The sequence below is a fragment of the Gorilla gorilla genome, chromosome 9 (assembly GCF_029281585.2).
Source record: "Gorilla gorilla gorilla isolate KB3781 chromosome 9, NHGRI_mGorGor1-v2.1_pri, whole genome shotgun sequence".
NCBI classification, from domain to species: Eukaryota; Metazoa; Chordata; class Mammalia; order Primates; family Hominidae; genus Gorilla; species Gorilla gorilla.
The window spans coordinates 132,042,390-132,062,098 of record NC_073233.2 but is presented as its reverse complement, the minus strand read 5'-3'; the positions used below and the strand labels follow the sequence as shown (position 1 = coordinate 132,062,098).

The window sequence follows — 19,709 nt, the reverse complement described above, 5'->3', positions numbered from 1 at the left end:
AATCGCAGTCTTGACAGTCAAAGCTCTCAGTTTGTCTGTGTCTGGTCTTAAATGCAAAGGCCCAGATCCCTGTCAGCATCTTGTCTCTGAGCTTGCAGCTACTGGGACCAGACGTCATATTTCCAGATACTACAGTGGGCTTCTATTACATGAGGCCAAAAGTAGCCCAACTAAGTATACAGCCTAAGGCCTTGGGGATATAGGAACAGGTATCCTGGAGGAAAGTTGCTACTCCTGCCCTTACACGGTGTTCCCCACCCCATTCCACTTTGGTCTGGATTGCCACCTCCAGACAGACACAGTCAGTCTGTCCCTCACCTTGGACTGCATCCTGTCTTTGCCTGTGATAAATTCTGAGGTGCCCCCTGATGCCCGGGCAATACCTTTTATTAGGCTGGTGGAGGCGCCTTCTCCAATACCAAATGAGAAACACCTGCAATTGTAACAGGACAGAGGTTAGAGGAAGGCATTAAACAGTGAAAATATAAAATTAATACATAATGGCCAAAAATACATAGGGAAATAGTCTACTTTCTTGACCAAAACTGTAATAGCTACCATTTACTGAGCATATTCTATATTTTAGGAGGTATAAAAATGCCTTAAATCAATGATGCAATTTAATCATCACAAGACCCCTAAACAGCAGGCTTCTGCTTCACTTTGCGGATAAGAAACGGAGGCCCAGGAAATTTAAGAAATCTTTCCAAGATCATGCAACTACTAAATGATAGCAATGTCACTGGAGCACTGATCTGTCTTACCGCAAGATCCCTCTGGCAAACTAACAGAAAGATAGAAACTAACACCAGTTCCTACCTAATGATGTGCTGGTACCATATCTCCCCTAGCAAGACTATTCTTAGAGAAAGGAAGTGTGCCTCCTGCACTTCTAAATGGAGAGTTCTTGCCCTGCCTTAGTCCATGTGCACCAAGTAACTTCTTAAACATAATGCGATTTCCCAAATAGAATTATATATAAACAAAGAATACATTGGTAGTACTAGCACAGGCGCTTTTGGAAGGCATGACAGACAGAGTTTTCATTGTAAATTAATACCCTGCAATTTTGGTTTATGTATCAGTCTTTCTTAGATTAGTGTGAGCCACCATCCCCAAGTCTAGTGGCATCAGCGTTAGGATCAATGCTCTACACTTGTAAGACTCAGGAACAGACTTCTAACTGGACCTACCTGTAACAATACTTCCTAAATACTACAGCCTGAGAGCATCTTGATATCACAACCTTTAAATTTCTAACATGATCTTTGAATTGTAGCCTATGTTATAAAGTGCTGTTATATTTTTTAAGGTCTTTTGTATAAAATCAAAACTAAACAATATTGGCTGGGTGTGGTGGCTCCCACTTTGGGAAGCCAGTGCCAGGAGTTCAAGAGCAGCCTAGGCAACAAAGTGACAGACCCTGTCTCTAAACAATCAAACAACAACAACAAAAATATATTGATGACTAACTAGAACTCACGACAGTGCTGCATGTGGATGATAATAAAAATTAAAATATTACAATAATAGCAAAATTTTATATAGCACTTTTTATCTAGCACAGTTCCTAATACTTTCCCTAAGTATACTCTTTTAACCATAACAATAAATCTGTAAAGTGAGTACTATTAGGTTTCTAATTTTCATATGAGGAAACTAAGGCATGCAGAGATTAGCTGATTCATCTTCTGCAGGCAAGCAAAAGAACTGTAACTTAAATCAATGACTTCTGACTTAAAATATAACACCCTAGGAAAGTTCTGCTCACAGCACTGCCACTGTAAATTGTTTCAAGCCAGCAGAGAACTAGGAAAGCTGTATACAATATTTACAATAATTTGTTTGAAAACATCAAAGGTCTACCAAGATAAAAATCTATAGGCCAAGACCTGGGAGAAGAGAGAAGCAAGAGAAATGAGCCCAGCATCTGATGTTCCTTGACCCTTTGAAGCAAATGCCAAGTACAAAAGCAGATGACTTAGAACCTAAGCGGTTACACGCAGGTGGGAGGAACAAAATATCAATCTGCACTTTCCACAGCCAAAGTGTTCTTGTAAACAACTAAGAATTTAGGATAAAACCCTAAAGGACTACATCCCAGAGGCAGAGGTGAATCAGAAATAGACCAGCCATCACCGCGACTGAAGTTCGTCAGACCCTGACTGGATTAACATTATCTGTTCCCAGTCTATCCAGCGACCATTCAGAAGCAAAGAATGAAAAGAATGAATCCTCTCAGAGGGAAGACGTCATCCAGAGGATCATCTAATTTCTATAATTTTTTCTTTGACAACTAACAAAAATAGAAAATCCTCTAATATTGGGAAATTAGGCACTGTACTTGTGAATTATACAAGCTTAAAAAAGAAACCATAATGATAATTGGAAAATATTAAGTGGAGGACAATGGCAAATGTCATATCCATATTTAAAATTCAGCTACAGATGTGCTTAGATCTATAGCTCTGAATACACACATTAGAAAAGAAAGTCTAAAAATCAACTATCAAGCACCTGTCTCAAGATGTTAAAAAAGGATGGCCAATGAACCCAAGGAATGTAAAAGAAAGAAAATAATAAAGATAGATAAGAGCAGATATTAATGAAATAGAAAACACTTATATGATAGAAAGTACCAACAAACCCAAAGGTGCTGGTGTTTTGAAATTATTATTAAAATTGATAAATATCCAGTGCAAGGAAAGAAATATTAATAGAAAAGGCACAAATAACCAACATTAGGAAAGAAGAGGTAATATCACTATATATTCTACAAAATTTAATAACATTATTAGGCAATATCATAGACAATTTCATGCAAAGAACTTCAATAAAATATACAAACTTTTATAAAAAATAAGAACACATAAAATATGAATAGTTCAAAACAAAAACTTTCTCAAAAAAATCCAGGCCAAGAGAGCTTTGCTGGCAAATTCTAACAAATATTTATGAAAGAAAACCTTTTGGAGCAAGGAAAAAAGGCAACCTTCACAGCTCATTTTATGATACCAGCATAAAATTGATATCAAAACCTAACAAGATAAGACAATATATGTCAATATTTCCCATGAAAATAGATTCAAAATCCTGAAAAAGGTATTATCCAACTGAATGAAAAAATATATGAAAGAGATGAATACATCACAACTACTTTATTCCAGAAATTCAAGGTTGGTCTAACATTTAAGAATTATCATTAGAATTCACACTTTAAAAGAATAAAGGATAAAATCACACATTCATCTAAACAGATGCATAAAATACATTTGGTGAAATTTAACAATCATTAATTATTCAAAACAAAAGGAAGAAAAGAGAGAAAAGAACCCTCAAAACAGAAATAAAAGGGAATTTCCTTAATCACAGAAAGGATAACTACAAAAAAAGGGAAACCCTTACAGCAAACACCATACTTAATCGTGCAAAGTTGAAATGTTCCCTTTGAGGTCCAAAATAAAATAAGGATATGATCATTTTGATTCAGATTTTTGTTAGAGGTTCTCTCCAGGCTAATCCAGAAGGGAAGAAATTTTTTTTTAAAAAAATAAGAAAAAGAAAATTTTTAAAAATAAGAAAAATAAAACTGATATTTTTTGCAAATGTGATTCTTCATAGAATATCTAAAAGAGTCTGCAAATATATAATTTAATTAATATCTAAATTAATTAACATCATTAAATACAAGTCAAGGTAAAACAAACTATTAAAATTCATTTCTATATGGAAATAAACATCCAGTAAATAAAATTATTTAAAAATACTATTTAAAATAGCATCAAACACCTAGGGAAACAATTTAATAAAAAAATGCATGAAGCCCTCTACACAGAGAATTATAAAATATTACAGAGAGATTTTGTGTGTACAGAAGGCTTCCCTTATCTGCAGTTTTACATTCTATAGTTTCAGTTATGTGCGGTCCACTGCAGTCCAAACATATTAAATAAAAAAATTCCAAAAATAGACAATTCATACATTTTAAATTGCATCCCATTCTGAGTCGCATGATGAAATCTTGTGCCATGCTGCTCAATCCCACCCTGGACATGAATCCTCTTTGTCCAGCATCTCCATGCTGTCTGTATTAACGTTAATCACTTAGTAGCAGCCTCAGGTATCAGATAGATATTTATAATTTATAAATTAAATTTCATCATAAGTATGTATGTATAAAAAAATTGGTACATATACGGTTTGGTATAGTATCCACAGTTTCAGGCGCCCACTAGGAGTCTTGGAAGGTATACCTGATGGATAAGGGTGGACTACTTACAGGTAGATTGAAGAAATGAGTAAGTTTACTGATTTTGCTGGAAGCTAGGTTTATCTCACTGTAGAAAAGAAGACATAAATACAGAATTGGAGAAAAGAGGAAGAATGCTACACTGCTACCTTTGAAGCAGGGGCATAAGTAAAAATTTCAGAATTTTTTAAAAACATTTGCCAGTTCAGTCTGTTGAAAATGCCAAGAATAAATAACAGCCCAATAGTAAGGAACAGACGTAACACTCAAATATTGATTTTTATTTATTGCTTTCACTAAAAACAATATTCACTAAAAACTATTTCTTCAAGGGCTTTTTGATCAAAAATGACAAAGAAGGGCATTACATAATGGTAAAGGGATTAATGCAACAAGAAGAGCTAACTATCCTAAATATATATGCACCCAATACAGGAGCACACAGATTCATAAAGCAAATTCTTAGAGACCTACAAAGAGACTTAGACTCCCACACAATAATAGTGGGAGACTTTAACACCCCACTTTCAATATTAGACAGATCAATGAGACAAAAAACTAACAAATATATTCAGGACTTGAACTCAGCTCTGGACCAAGTGAACCTAATAGACATCCACACAACTCTCTGCCCCTAATCAACAGAATATACATTCTTCTCAGCACCACATCACACTTACTCTAAAATTGACCACATAATTGGAAGTAAAACACTCCTCAGCAAATGCAAACTAATGGAAATCATAACAAACTGTCTCTCAGACCATGGTGCAATCAAATTAGAACTCAGGATTAAGAAAGTCATTCAAAACTGCATAACTACATGGAAACTGAACAACTGCTCCTGAATGACCACTGGGTAAATAACAAAATTAAGGCAGAAATAAATAAGTTCTTTGAAACTAATGAGAACAAAGACACAATGCATCAAATTTCTGGGACACAGCTAAAGCACTGTTTAGAGGGAAATTTATAGCACTAAATGCCCACAGGACAAAGCAGGAAAGATCTAAAATCGACACCCTAACATCACAATTAAATAGAACTAGAGAAGCAAGAGCAAACACATTCAAAATCTAGCAGAAGAAAAGAAATAACTAAGATCAGGGCAGAACTGAAGGAGATAGAAACAGAAAAAACCCTTCAAAAAATCAATGAATCCAGGAGCTGGTTTTTTGAAAAGATTAACAAAATAGACCGCTAGCCAGACTAATAAAGAAGAAAAGAGAGAAGAATCAAATAGACACAATAAAAGTGATAAAGGGAGTATCACCACTGATCCCACAGAAATACAAACCACCATCACAGAATACTATAAACAGCTGTATGCAAATAAACTAGAAAATCTAGAAGAAATGGATAAATTCCTGGACACATACACCCCCCACCCCAAGACTAAACCAGGAAGAAGTCGAATCCCTGAACAGACCAATAACAAGTTCCGAAATTGAGGCAGTAATTAATAGTCTACCAACCAAAAAAAGCCCAGGACCAGGAGGATTCACAGCTGAATTCTACCAGAGGTACAAAGCGGAGCTGGTACCATTCCTTCTGAAACTATTCCAAACAAAAGAAAAAGAGGGAATCCTCCCTAACTCATTTTATGAAGCCAGCATCATCTTAATACCAAAACCTGGCTGAGACACAACAAAAAAAGAAAATTTAAGGCCGATATCCGTGATGAACATGGATGTGAAAATCCTCAATAAAATACTAGCAAACTGAATCCAGCAGCACATCAAAAAGCTTATCCACCATGATCAAGTCAGCTTCATCCCTGGGAGGCAAGGCTAGTTCAACATATGCAAATCAATAAATGTAACCATCACATAAACAGAACCAATGACAAAACCCACATGATTATCTCAACAGATGCAGAAAAGGCCCTCGATAAAATTCAACACCCCTTTGTGCTAAGAACTCTCAATAAACTAGGTATTGATGGAACGTATCTCAAAATAATAAGAGCTATTTATGACAAACCCACAGCCAATATCACACTGAATGGGCAAAAGCTGGAAGCATTCCCTTTGAAAATGGGCACAAGACAAGGATGCCCTCTCTCACCACTCCTATTCAACATAGTATTGGAAGTTCTGGCCAGCGCAATCAGGCAAGAGAAAGAAATAAAGGGTATTCAAATAGGAAGAGAGGAAGTCAAATTCTCTCTGTTTGCAGATGACAGTATTGTATATTTAGAAAACCTTATCGCCTCAGCCCAAAATCTGTTTAAGCTGATAAGCAACTTTAGTAAAGTCTTAGGATAGAAAATCAATGTGCAAAAATACAAACATTCCTATACACCAATAATAGACAAACAGAGAGCCAAATAATGAGAGAACTCCCATTTACAATTGCTACAAAGGAATGAAATACCTATGAATACAACTTACAATGGATGTGAAGGACCTCTTCAAGGAGAACTAAAAACCACCGTTCAAGGAAATAAGAGAGGACACAAACAAATAGGAAAACATTCCATGCTCATGGATAGGAAGAATCAATATTGTGAAAATGGCCATACTGCCATCAAGCTACCATTGACTTTCTTCACAGAATTAGAAAAAACTACTTTAAATTTCATATGGAACCAAAAAAGAGCCCATATAGCCAAGACAATCCTAAGCAAAAAGAATAAAGCTGGAGGCATCACGCTACCTGACTTCAAACTATACTACAAGGCTACAGTAACCAAAACGGCATGGTACTGGTACCAAAACAGATATATAGACCAATGGTACAGAACAGAGGCCTCAGAAATAATGACATACATCTACAACCATCTAATCTTTGACAAACCTGACGAAAACAAGTAATGGAGAAAGGATTTCCTATTTAATAAATGGTGTTGGGAAAACCAGCTAGCCATATGCAGAAAACTGAAACTGGATCCCTTCCTTAAACCTTTTATAAAAATTAACTCAAGATGGATTAAACACTTAAACATAAGACCTAAAACCACAAAAACCCTAGAAGAAAACCTAGGTAATACCATTCAGGACATAAGCATGGGCAAAGACTTCATGACTAAAACACCAAAAGCAATGGCAACAAAAGTCAAAATTGACAAATGGGATCTAACTAAACGAAAGAACTTCTGCACAGCAAAAGAAACTATCATTACAGTGAACAGGGAACCTACAAAATGGGAGAAAATTTTTGCAATCTATCCATCTTACAAAGGGTTAATGTCCAGAATCTACAAAGAACTTACAAATTTACAAGAAAAAAACAAACAACCCCATCAAAAAGTGGGCAGAGGATATGAACAGACACTTTCCAAAAGAAGACATTTATGTGGCCAACAAACATGAAAAAAAGCTCCTCATCACTGGTCATTAGAGAAATGCAAATCAAAACCACAACGCGATACCATCTCATGCCAGTTAAAATGGTGATCATTAAAAAGTCAGGAAACAACAGATGCTGGAGAGGATGTGGAGAAATAGGAAACCTTTTACACTGTTTGTGGGAGTGTAAATTAGTTCAACCATTGTGGAAGACAGTGTGGGGATACCTCAAGGATCTAGAACCAGAAATATCATTTGACCCAGCAATCCCATTACTGGATATATACCCAAGTGATTATAAATCATTCTACTATAAAGACACATGCACACATATGTTTATTGCAGCACTGTCACAATAGTAAAGACTTGGAACCAACCCAAATGTCCATCAGTGATAGACTGGATAAAGAAAATGTGGCACATTTGCACCATGGAATACTATGCAGCCATAAAAAAGGATGAGTTCATGTCCTTTGCAGGGACACGGATGAAGTTGGAAACCATCATTCTCAGCAAACTAGCACAGGAACAGAAAACCAAACACTGCATGTTCTCGCTTATATGTGGGAGTTGAACAATGAGAACACATGGACACATAGAGGGGAACATCACTCACTGGGGCCTGTCAGGGGGTGGGGGGCTAGGGACGGATAGAATTAGAAATATCTAATGCAGATGATGGGTTGATGAGTGCAGCAAACCACCATGGCACATGTATACCTATGTAACAAACCTGCATGTTCTGCACATGCATCCCAGAACTTAATAAAAAGAACATAAAGAAAAATTGACAAATATGGCCTGCATTTAGATAATGTGTTATCTCAACTTTAAATGTCTTGAATTTAATAGTTGTATTGTGATGTAGCAGAATGTTCTTGTTCATAGAAGATGAGTGCATAAGTGTTTATATATGAAGGGTTTATGACATCTGTGGTTTGCCCTCAAATATTTCAGACAAAAAACATAGCTGAAACAAATGTGGTAAAAGGTTGACAACTGGTAGACCCGGGTGAAGGGTATATGGTGTCCACTGTTCTTTTTTTTTTTTTTTTCAAGACGGATTCTTGCTCCGTCACCCAGGCTGGAGTGCAGTGGTGTGATCTCGGCTCACTGCAACCTCTGCCTCCCGGGTTCAAGCAATTCTCCTGCTTCAGCCTCCTGATAGCTGGGATTACAGGCACACACTACCATGCCCTGGCTAATTTTTGTATTTTTAGTAGAGACAGGGTTTCACCATGTTGGCCAGGTTGGTCTCAAACTCCTGACCTCGTGGTCTGCCTGCCTCAGCCTCCCAAAGTGCTGGGATTACAGGACTTGAATCACTGTGGCCAGCCCCCATTGTTGTATTTTTGCAAGATCTCTATATGTTTAAGGTTTCTTAATAAAATGTTGGAAACAAACACTTCGAGAAATCAGAAAAGACCAAAGTAAATGAAAGGATATACTATGTAAATAGACCGGAATGCTCAATATAGTAAATAGTAAGTCCTGCTTAAATAGATCTAGTCAATGCAGTTCTAGCCAATATACCAATAGGGTTCCTTTTTTGGTAAAAACTGACAAGCTAATGCTAAAATACAAATACTAAGAGTCAAGTGTAATCAAGACAGTCTTGGTTATGAAATGAACAAAATTGAGGACATCACTATTGGAAATCAAGATTTATCATGAACCTGTACTAATTTATATGGTGTAGTTCTAGCACACGTCTAGATGAATAGACCAATGCAATGGAACAGAGAACCCAGAAACAATGTACATGTATACAGGTGCTTATTGATGACAGAGATGACACTGTGCATTACTGAGAAAAGGACAAACTTTTCCATAAATGGAATAGGGTCAATTTGATATCCACATTACAAAAATACGAAACTTTGGATAGGGAAAGACTTTTTAACAGGACACAGAAAACACTAACCATAAAGGAAAAGACTGAAAAATATTGAACTACATTAAAATTAACAACTATTACTCAAGTACATTTTGAAGTTAAGAGCAAACTACAGAGTATTTCTAGAACATACAGTCAACAAAGAGCTTGTATCCAGACTACAGAATGAACTATATAGATCAATAAGAAAATCAATCTAATAGAAATAAATAAGTAACAGGAAAAAGACTTGAAAGCACATCACAAAAGAGGACATCCAGCTGGCAGATAAATATGAAGTGGTGCTGAACTTCATTCATCAGCAGGAAAATGTAAGTTAAAACCATAATAAGGGGCCAGGCACGGTGGCTCACGCCTGTAATCCCAGCACTTTGAGAGGCCAAGGCGGGCAGATCAAGAGGTGAGGAGATCGAGACCATCCTGGCTAACACGGTGAAACCCCATCTCTACTAAACATACAAAAAAATTAGCTGGGCGCGGTGGCGGGCACCTGCAGTCCCAGCTACTTGGGAGGCTGAGGCGGGAGAATGGTGTGAACCCAGGAGGCGGAGGTTGCAGTGAGCCGAGATAGCGCCACTGCAGTCCGGCCTGGGTGAAAGAGCGAGACTCCATCTCAAGAAAAAAAAAAAAAACCATAAGACACCACGACACACACACAAAACTAAAATTTAAAGACAAACAATATCATGTTTTGGATAGGAAATTAGGTGACTGAAACACTCCTACAATTTAATGAATTAAATTAGTACAATCATTTGGAAAAATGTTTGGCATTCCCTAGAAACTCCACAACTCTGTCTACTCAGAGAAAAATCTACGTATATAAATAGGCATGTATGCATATACGTGTGTGTGCAAAACAATACATGTACAAGAATACAAAACTGTTCACAGCAGCATCATTTTTAACAGCCAAATCGAAGTCCAACAGCATTAAAATCAATATATAAATTATGGCATAGTCATTTTGTGGAATACTATACATCAATGAAAATGAACTATGGCTATACTCAAAATATACATGAATCTCTCAACACACTGCTGAAAGGAAAGAAACAATATACACAGAAACGAAAGCATACTGTATAACTTATTTATTTTCATTCAAAAACAAGCACAAATAACCCATGGTATTGTAAGTCAGGAAAGTTTTAGTGTGTAGTGACAGGGAATAGGACATGATGGAAAAGGGTACAGATGGAGAGGCCTACGACCATTCCAGTTTTTACCTACGTGGCGATCACACAGTGCATTCACTGTGATAATTTGTCCAGTTGTATACTTATAATTTGTGTAGTTTTCAGCATGTTTTACTTCTCTAAAAATGTTTATAGTAAAAAAAATTAACATCTTACTATTCAATTCTTGTGTCCGTTGTAGTTTAGAAAGAATAAGAAACAATGGTTTTGCTGTGTTGTTGATGTTATTTGGAAAACTGTTTTTAATGTTTACAGGGAGAAATAAATTTTCAGCTGCTAAAACTAAATTCTGAAATCATTTGGTCCTCTTCAAGGAAGGTCAACACCGGCATCATGTAGCACTAGAGTCTGTGTGTCACTACTTAGCACCAATCACCCAGAAATCACATTTTCTTCCTACCTGTGTTTCTGTCTGTTGATCCTAACTTCTTTAATTACACTAAACGTGTCTGTAACTTCTCCATCTGTAAAGACAAAAAGCTATACAAAGAAAGAAAATGTTCATCAGGTCTTTGTCAAGTTCATTTTAAGAAACCAGAATTTGCCCTTGAAAAATCCACCTATTTCATTGCAGAGGCTCTGGTGCCTCTTCAAAGAGGCATGAAATCCCTAATGTTTCAGTCGCTGGCACCACATTCTCACATGATCTGTTCAGAACCCTGGGAATTTTTAGCACCTCCCCTCCTAGCTGCATCTCAGTTATCGTGGCACTCCATAAAAGGCCTTCCAGTGTCCATCGCATGGAGTTAAGGAAGAAGACAAATGCATCATCTTTTTTTTTTTTCTGTTTACTATATGATAGAAGACTGTGAATTGCAAACTATATTTCAACATACTGCATGAAGCTCAGGGGCATAGATTCTTAGAGATTTCACACTTCCTGTCTCTTCTGTTAGCTCTGTTCCACTTCTTACCTGTAGGGGGTGGCCTGGGATGGAGGGTCCCCTGTAAATGTTCTGGAGTGGTGTCAAGATTTCAGTGCCCCCTAGGTCGGCCTGCATAAGCTTCACTCTCCCCAGAGCCTCCTCCATTGTTTGCTGAGTGTACTTCACACTCTCCCTGAGAAAAACAAACACACCCAGTTACGTGAGGGTTACTTAACCTTGCCCAGTATAGAGTCCCTGAATTGAGAAACCCCCATTAAAAGAGTCTTATCCGAAACCCCCAGTGCCAAAGTCAACTCCGCAGTAACCCCTTTAACAATTTAGTCCCTTTCTTTAAAGTCTCGTTTTGTACTCCCTATTGTCTTTCCAGAAACTTACGGAAAGCATGCCTCATAGGAAGAGCCAAATCCATAGATGTTGAAATAACAGCCTATAGGTAAACTCTTCAGCAGCAAAATCAGTGTTTCCTGAAGGTAAGAGAGTATGAAGAGACAGAGTGAGAGAGGCTCGCCAAAACACATGGGCCCTGTCAATCGACTCTTGAGGATGTGGGCCATCCCCCACCTTGCGCCTTCTTACATTCCAAGGCTAGCCTCAGGGTGGTCGTGCTGCTCTCTCAGGCTCCAGATAGACCCTTATTTAACCCCTCAGATTCATCCTCACTTGAGCATGTGACCCAGAAGAGGAAAGAAACTAGCTTTACCTTGGCTGCCTGTATTCGCAGCTGAGATGTATCCTGACTACTCATGGGGCTCTGCATACTTCCCGAGCGGTCCATGAGGAAGATAAACTCTCCACAGGTATTTGATGGTTGATCTTCTGGGATATTTGGATAGAAACTCACCATTGCAGATGGATCTCCCATCAAATGACCTGTTCAGAAAGGATAAAGCCACTGTAAGACAAAAAGGAACTCAAGAATCCTAGTACCTAAGAATCAATGGTAGTGAATTCAATTAAGAGCTAGGAAAACTCAAATCTAAAACACTGTGATGATTCATGTACCATAACTGCTTGCAATGGGGTCAAGGTGAGTTATAAACATATAAGACAGACAAAAACAGAACAGATATGAAAGAGAAGAAAGAGGATGGAAGTTAGTAGACACAAGCAATAGTTAAAACATTGTCACTGATTACTAGTTTCCTGGCAGCTAGGCAAATGAATGAAATACATTAGGTTAAAATGTTCCAGCATTTGCCAAAAGAATCAGACAAGTTTATCTGCAGAATCAAACCTTTTCTTCAAATCAAATAAATGGGAAATGTATCACATGGGCCTTAAGTCTTTAATTACAGCTTTGAAAAAAGTGATACTCACATGGACAGTTTTTAGGTTGACAATTTACAAGTGTTGAGAGTATAAGTATTATACCCACCAAGGTAAGTCTGTCTGCTTTGGGTGTGAATAACTCGCTGATAGTCCCCAGAAGAAAGGGAAACACTGAGACACATGTTGGATTCTATTATCATCATCCAAACAATGGTGTGGGGGTGATCACAGGAGCCCAGTCTACCTGGCCATGTTGTCAAAGCCACAGCTGTGACCATTTTTAGAAGCAAGTGAGGGCTGATACAGGAATTGAAATGCTAGTATTGAGATAGAGATGCAATGAGAATGGCTAGGTTAACTCCAGCTTTACAGAAAATATAAGAGGCTATATAATTAAATTCCTTTATCCCATTTTTAAGAAGCAGTTCCAGGATCATAGGTTTATATTCTCAGTAGTCCTGGGATTTGGTATGACAATAGAATCTGGCTCAGTTTAATTTCTTCTCCATAGGATATGCCAGACACCAAACTGGCTTCTAAATAAGATGGGTGTTGCCCATCAAATATATGATAGGACACTAGTTCAAAAAATAACATTTACACAATCCAGATGTCTGGATATATGATGGAGGAGGAGCTTTTGTGACGAGCAAGGTTCCTTTCCATTCTCAGAGACAGCTGGTTTAAATGGAGCTGGTGCTATATTGAGGAGTCAGAAAAGGTGGCATGAGTATGATATGGGGTAACATATTTAACCTGTTTACAACAATGCCAGATGAATTGTAAGCGTTATATGTGGATTATCTACTATAATTTTAGCCTGGCTCAAATTATTTTCACCTCCATGAGTCTCGGCTTCTTTGTTTTCAAATGAGGCATTTCAAACTTTAGCTCCTCTGCTTGCTAGCCTCATGTCTTCCTCTGAAAAGTCAAGGTAGTAACACCTATGTCAAGATTATTTTAAGCAGGGGTATCCAATCTTTTGGCTTCCCAGGGTCATATAAGAAGAAGAATTGTCTTGGGCCACATATAAAATACATTAACACTAACAACAGCTGATGAGCTAAAAAAAAATCACAAAATAATTTCATAATGTTTTAAGAAAGTTTACAAATTTGTGTTGGTCTGCATTCAAAGCTGTCCTGGGCTACATGCAGCCCACAGACCATGAGTTGAACAAGCTTGATTGTAAGAGTTAAGTAATATAATGTACTTAAGGAACTCAGTTTAGGGCTCAACTCAGATTAAACCCATAATAACAATATTATAAAATTATTTGTAAATTTTATTTTTATACAATTTTTAAATTAAATTATAAATTTAATTTTAGAAAAACATGTTCTTAATATCATAAGTACATCTGTTCTAAGTCTGTAAAACAAATAACATACTGTGTTTTTGTCATATATCTGTAGGTTTCATTTGGCAGAACTCTGAACGGTTTCAGTGAGACAAGCTGCCGCTTAAAGCTGTCATTCGCTTCCTTGTGTGGATGAGAACAGCAAGTCATCTTGACTAAATATATGACCTGGGAAGCAAGACTTGAGCAGTCCTGCTGGAAGGGATTCACAAGACTGTAAAGACTGTCCCTGATGTCCCCCCTTGGCCTTCAGAGCTGGTCATGGGGACTAGATGAGAAAATCTGCATAGGGGCCAGGGGAACTTCTTAGAAAAACAGGGACTGAGATCTCAATCCTTACCTTTCGAGATCCAACATTATGGAACTTTCTCTGGTGAAAATAGTCCTTTGAAATAATCTTAACTGACACGTAGGTCACTGTTATGGGAATATTTCATGGACACCCAAGGAAATAGTCACCATAAGGAAAGGAAAAAGCAGATAACTAACGTACAAAGACAGAGCATGGAGCTTCGTGGAAGAGGAGATGGTTACAGCAAATCTGGGGGAAGCTGGGAGCCCCTTGAATGACCTTAGCCTGGAGAGCTTGCCCTGAGGAAGAGTGGTTGAGCAAGTGAGGGAAAACTAAAAAGTTCAATTCGTGAGCTCAAGTATGAAGCTACTTTGGAAGCAAACATTAACAATGAGATAGTAGGGTACTCTAGAAAAACAACTACAGGGAATTTTCTTGACAACAGCTATAATTGTAAAAACAAGAGCCTAACCCAAGCCGTCCCACTTTGAATATGATTGTCACCAAGGACATGTCCATTCCACCATGTGTAAATGCTTCAGAAGTGGCAATAGCACTCCAGTCCTGTGTCATTGAAACTCAGAAGCATGGCAGCCCAGGAAGGCCCCAAGAACACAGCAAACTGACATGGGTTATACCAATTTAAATTCCAAGAAAGAGTGCATATACATTAAGGAAAATTTCAAAAGTAATAAACATTAAAAGAAACTAAGAAACTAAAGTTATTAAGAAGCTAAACTTAGTCTTAGAAATTAAGAAGCTAGGGCAAAACAAAAAAGTTTTGGAGATGAAGGGTGGTGATGGTTGTACAAGGTGAATGTCCTGAAGACCACAGAACTGTACACTTAAAAACAGTTAAAATGGTCAATTTTGTTACATATATTATATCTCGAAAAGAGAAAAAAACTCCAGTTGAGACTGCATGTAGCTGTGATGAATCAATCAATAGAAATTATGTATTAGATAAAAAAGAAATTAAGAACTAGACTTAGTCAATCTAATCACAATGACTACTTGCATTCTTCCTGTGTTTTAAAATGTTTTTCCTAAAGCACAGAGTATTTTATAGTGGTAATCTGTCTATAACTTACTTTTCTTTTACTTAACATTCTTTGGAGGTCATTTTTCCAATTACTTCAATCTGTCAATATACACTATTTTAGTAGCTGCATAATAACTCATGAAGTATACCTAGCATAGCAAATTTAGCCAATAAGAGACATTTTGATTGCTTACTAATACTCGATATTATTAAAATGGTGGGGGACATCTCAGTGCATATTTTTACTTATATATGGATTTAATTCCTTAGGCAAGATGTCTAAAAGTGAAATTACCAAAGTTAACATTGATTTAACACATATGGCCAAATTTATCCTCAAAAGGTTAGTTCACTTTTCAGCACACTCACAACCTTAAGAAAACCTTTTAAAGCATGAGGCATCAGATTTGGAAATCGTTGATAATTTGAAAAGTGAAAATGTCACATGATTATTTGGATGTCTGTCAAGACTGATCATTGCCACATGTTTATAAACTGGCCATGTTTTCTCTTGTAAATTATCTGTTCCTGGCTTTTGCCCAATTATCTACTGATCTACTTAAATTTGCCTACAAGACATATCACATGACAGTCATTAAACCTAACCATTTTTGCATGACATAGTGTAAACTATTTCAGTGTTTCACATGTATTAACCACCCCTGGAGGGAAGGAAAGAAAAGAGAGTAATTTGACAGTAATTCCAAGACAGGGAGTTGCCCCTTAGGGGATGACTACAAAGGAAGAAAGAAAATACCTGGCTTCATGTTAGGCATCCCCATCTCCACAACCACGCTGGGGGTATGCACCTCACTGTAGTAAATCAGGAGTTCCACGTCCCGATCAAACTTGTGTCCAGCAGCCAGGGAAACCTGAGTGGAGGACAGGTAAAGGAGCCACATTAGAATCATAACTTCTTGCTCCTTGGGGCTGAGGTTAGGGCGCAGTCCCCCTCCATAAGACAGCATGACCAGGAACAGAGGTGAGGCTGGAGAGAAGGCTCTGGAGATTAAATGACGATATGGAAGGAGCATGTGGGACCTCCTCTGGGTTACCATTTGGGAAGAAATGGGTGGGGACCAAGTCAAGACTCAAGCAACAGAGGTACTGACAACAGCAGTATTCTCTCATTAACTACCTGAGCAGAAGTCTTGTCCTCTCCTAGGTACTCAGTAGGACTCAAGGGGCAGTTGGATTGGACCTTCTCAATGCCATGCTGGGAATCTATGGTGGCGACCATGCTGAGTGTGTAGGGCAGGTCCTCCACAGGGACTATAGGAGTCTTCACATTAAGGCAACTGTCCTTAGACGACCCTATAAAAGATGACCTTAGTTCTGTTTTCCTTGCCAACACTTTTTATGACACTCTCAACCTTAAGAAAATTTCCCCATTTATGTCACCCACCGCTAGAATTCAAAGGGGAGAGGTACTCACCAGAGAACTGGTATCTAGGATTCAGGACAGCTGGGAGCACAAAGCGCAGAGCCCCATCTGTTTCCAGAGGCAGCTCCTGCACATACTTCAGGGTGACTGCCGCCTTTGACCCAGGTTGGAGGTTACCCACATTGCAAGAGAAGACATCCCTGGAGCTGCTGTCCCCCTCCAATAAGAAGGCCTGGTGGCCCTGGGAGATGGCTTTCTCATAGTTAGTGCGGGCCTGAGAAGCACAGGGCGAGGGATGGGAAAGAAAGGGAACATCCAAGGTTACATGGCTGAAAAAGAGATGAGCAGTGCAGAGCGACTGTGTGATTAGTCTTGTCTAATCACAGCTATACTCTGAATGCCTCTGATTGATTTCTTCCCCCAAATGATTTTAGAAAAATGGCAGTTAGAAAAGAGTGGAAGAAAGAGCTTTCAACATCAGCATGTTTTGTGAAGGTACATTTAGTAGAGATCATAAAGAGTATGCATTAAGGAAATAAGAAGGGAGGAGGTAATGTAATAAGAAGGGAGGAGGTAATCTCTACTACCTTCATCTTGTCTTGTAATTCTGCTACAATTTTCTTCCCATCCACCAAGGCCTCGAAGCTGTAAACAGCAGAGTCTTCATCCATGGGGAACACAAAGAAGGCCTCCAAAGGAACTTTCTCCTCATTCTCGTAGTTCAAAGTTGCAGACACACCAGCCACAAACTCGTAAATGTTCACACTCACAGAGATACTCTTCAGCGGCACTGGAGATAGACCAGAGTTCAAGTTCATCAAGCTTCAATAGATTGCCTCCTTGTAGATCAAGCCTTGTGATAGGTGCCAAAGATTCAATGGCAAGTGAGTCACAAATTAGGCTTACCTGGCTCCCGTTGGAGGGTGAGTAGGCCACAGAAGTGCACCATGGTGATGCAAGATTTCTGCAGAAAAGACATATCACAAACAGAGAGACATGTTGGAAGTTATCTGTTCAAACACCAGTACTTTATGTGCCTTTCTCTGGCATAAGAATACATTCAAAGGGTTAATGTTGGAGTTAGGAAGTTGGAACCTTTACAAAAAGGAGACGAAGATTTCATTCATAAGGCTCCTTTTAAATGGCAGTCCCAGGTGGGGAAGGTGTAAGATTCACTGGTATCTACTAAACAGGAAATCTCTGAAACACCCTGAGGCTGGTTCAAATACCGATTCCACTTTCTCAAAAGTGTATTTAATTCACCACTCCTTGGGCGTATGGAGTAGGTGTCACTAACCCCTCTGAGCCTCAGTATTTTCTTTCCAAAATGAGTAGCATAATATCCGCACATCGTATATGAATTAATACATGTGAAGTCCCTACAATAGCACATGGGCCATAGGAGGCATTTAATCAATGATGACAGACATCACTATTGTCCCTATTATTGTTGTTACTGTTAATCAATAAACCTCTGCCACCATTCACTTTGGATCATGGCATTCAGAGACGTGCTGCATGTGAGAAGCTGTGTGATCCAAGATGGACTCCTGCCACAGGCCATTTACCTTGTGGCTTTTCTTCTGGGACCCAAAATTAAAAGATACGAGTATATTTGTTTGTATCCATCCAAGATATTCTAATATATTTAAATATTATATATGCACATAGCCTACATTTGCACCCCCAAAAAACAGCACCAATAAATCAGGCTTTTCATTCCATATATGTTTTTATTTTGAGAAACTGGATAAAAACTGAGTGTGGCAAAATGACTCACAATTCGACAGCAACGCAGAGGACAGTGGCAGGTGTGAGGAGAGGAGAGGATGCTCAGAAAAGGGCTTCTACGCAGACCTCTGACCTGGGCAAGTTCTCTGGTAGAACAGGCTGGGCTGGGGGAGGGAAGAATTTCTAATAACACATTAAACAGAGAGCCTAAAGCAGGAGACTCACACAGGAGTAAAACAGCTGAAAGAGAAGCTCTCAGGCTGGGCAATACTCACCAAGGGTGGCTTGAGTAAAAGAGAGAGACGCAAAGGGCACCCCTACAAGGAAATAGCCTTCGCTTCCTGATTCTAAGCTCAGAACAAATCCTCCGTTGAGGAAAACCTGCTATTCTGCACCCTTGCCCCCCACTCTTCCCAGTACAAACAAAATTAGTTTGGGTCAGAATTAGTTCTGTCTGTCAGGATGGCACTTCAGAAAGGCAACTTGCAAGGCTTAGGTAGAGACTGGCCACCAAGCTGAAAGCCATGAATCTGAGGCAGCTGGGAGAATACAAGGCTTCCGGCCTAGCCAGGTAGCTGCTTCAGGAATGCAGAGTCCCAGCACCAGCCGCTCAACAGCTAGGAGGGAGGGAGGGGAGCTGGGTGGCACCACCGGCCACACACACCCCTGCGGCCTGTGGCAGGGGTGAAGTGCAGAACTCGGAACCAGACAAGGAGGAGATTTGGGGTAAGAAGTGGGGCTTGGATAAAATCAGAGATTGATTTAACCTTTCCATTCAGTCCTAGATTTCCAATGTCCACGTATTTACAGAAGAGACTGCATCGGTCTCTTACATTTCTATAGAGAAGGGCTTAGGGGCTGCAATTGATTGGAGTAGATGGAGGCTTACAGCCTCATTTCCTCAGCTTACACTATCCTGAAACTGAGAGAACATCAATTGTCTATATCAAAGAAAGAAAGCGGGAAAAAAAGTAAAGTAAAAGAGAAGGAAAGTAGGAAGAAGGGCCTTGAGATTAGGAGATGGCTAAATCCCTCCTTCAACCTCCAAAAGATTCCCCTAAACTGCCAAACTTGCAGGAACCTTCCTGGGGATCATACATCAGGATGAA

At 38.7% G+C, this 19,709-nt stretch overlaps 1 protein-coding gene across 5 annotated transcripts in view; it reads right to left on the bottom strand.

Annotated features, from left to right (window-relative positions):
- Window positions 1–19,709, bottom strand: part of VWA5A (von Willebrand factor A domain containing 5A) — a 31,145-nt gene that overhangs the window by 11,220 nt on the left and 216 nt on the right. For 2 of the 5 annotated variants that reach the window (XM_055355831.2, XM_063693621.1), the window contains exons 2-12: window positions 18,650–18,764; window positions 17,776–17,833; window positions 17,457–17,659; window positions 16,921–17,143; window positions 16,624–16,799; window positions 16,243–16,357; window positions 12,223–12,392; window positions 11,898–11,986; window positions 11,550–11,694; window positions 11,036–11,115; window positions 319–433 (exon numbers count right to left, since the gene is read on the bottom strand). In XM_055355831.2, coding sequence (XP_055211806.1) covers window positions 319–433; window positions 11,036–11,115; window positions 11,550–11,694; window positions 11,898–11,986; window positions 12,223–12,392; window positions 16,243–16,357; window positions 16,624–16,799; window positions 16,921–17,143; window positions 17,457–17,659; window positions 17,776–17,818 — 1,359 coding nt within the window. In that variant the 5' untranslated portion in view covers window positions 17,819–17,833; window positions 18,650–18,764. Of the gene's footprint in view, window positions 1–318; window positions 434–11,035; window positions 11,116–11,549; window positions 11,695–11,897; window positions 11,987–12,222; window positions 12,393–16,242; window positions 16,358–16,623; window positions 16,800–16,920; window positions 17,144–17,456; window positions 17,660–17,775; window positions 17,834–18,649; window positions 18,784–19,709 lie in introns of all 5 variants that reach the window. The other 3 variants (XM_019037590.3, XM_055355832.2, XM_055355830.2) reach the window with 2 other exon arrangements.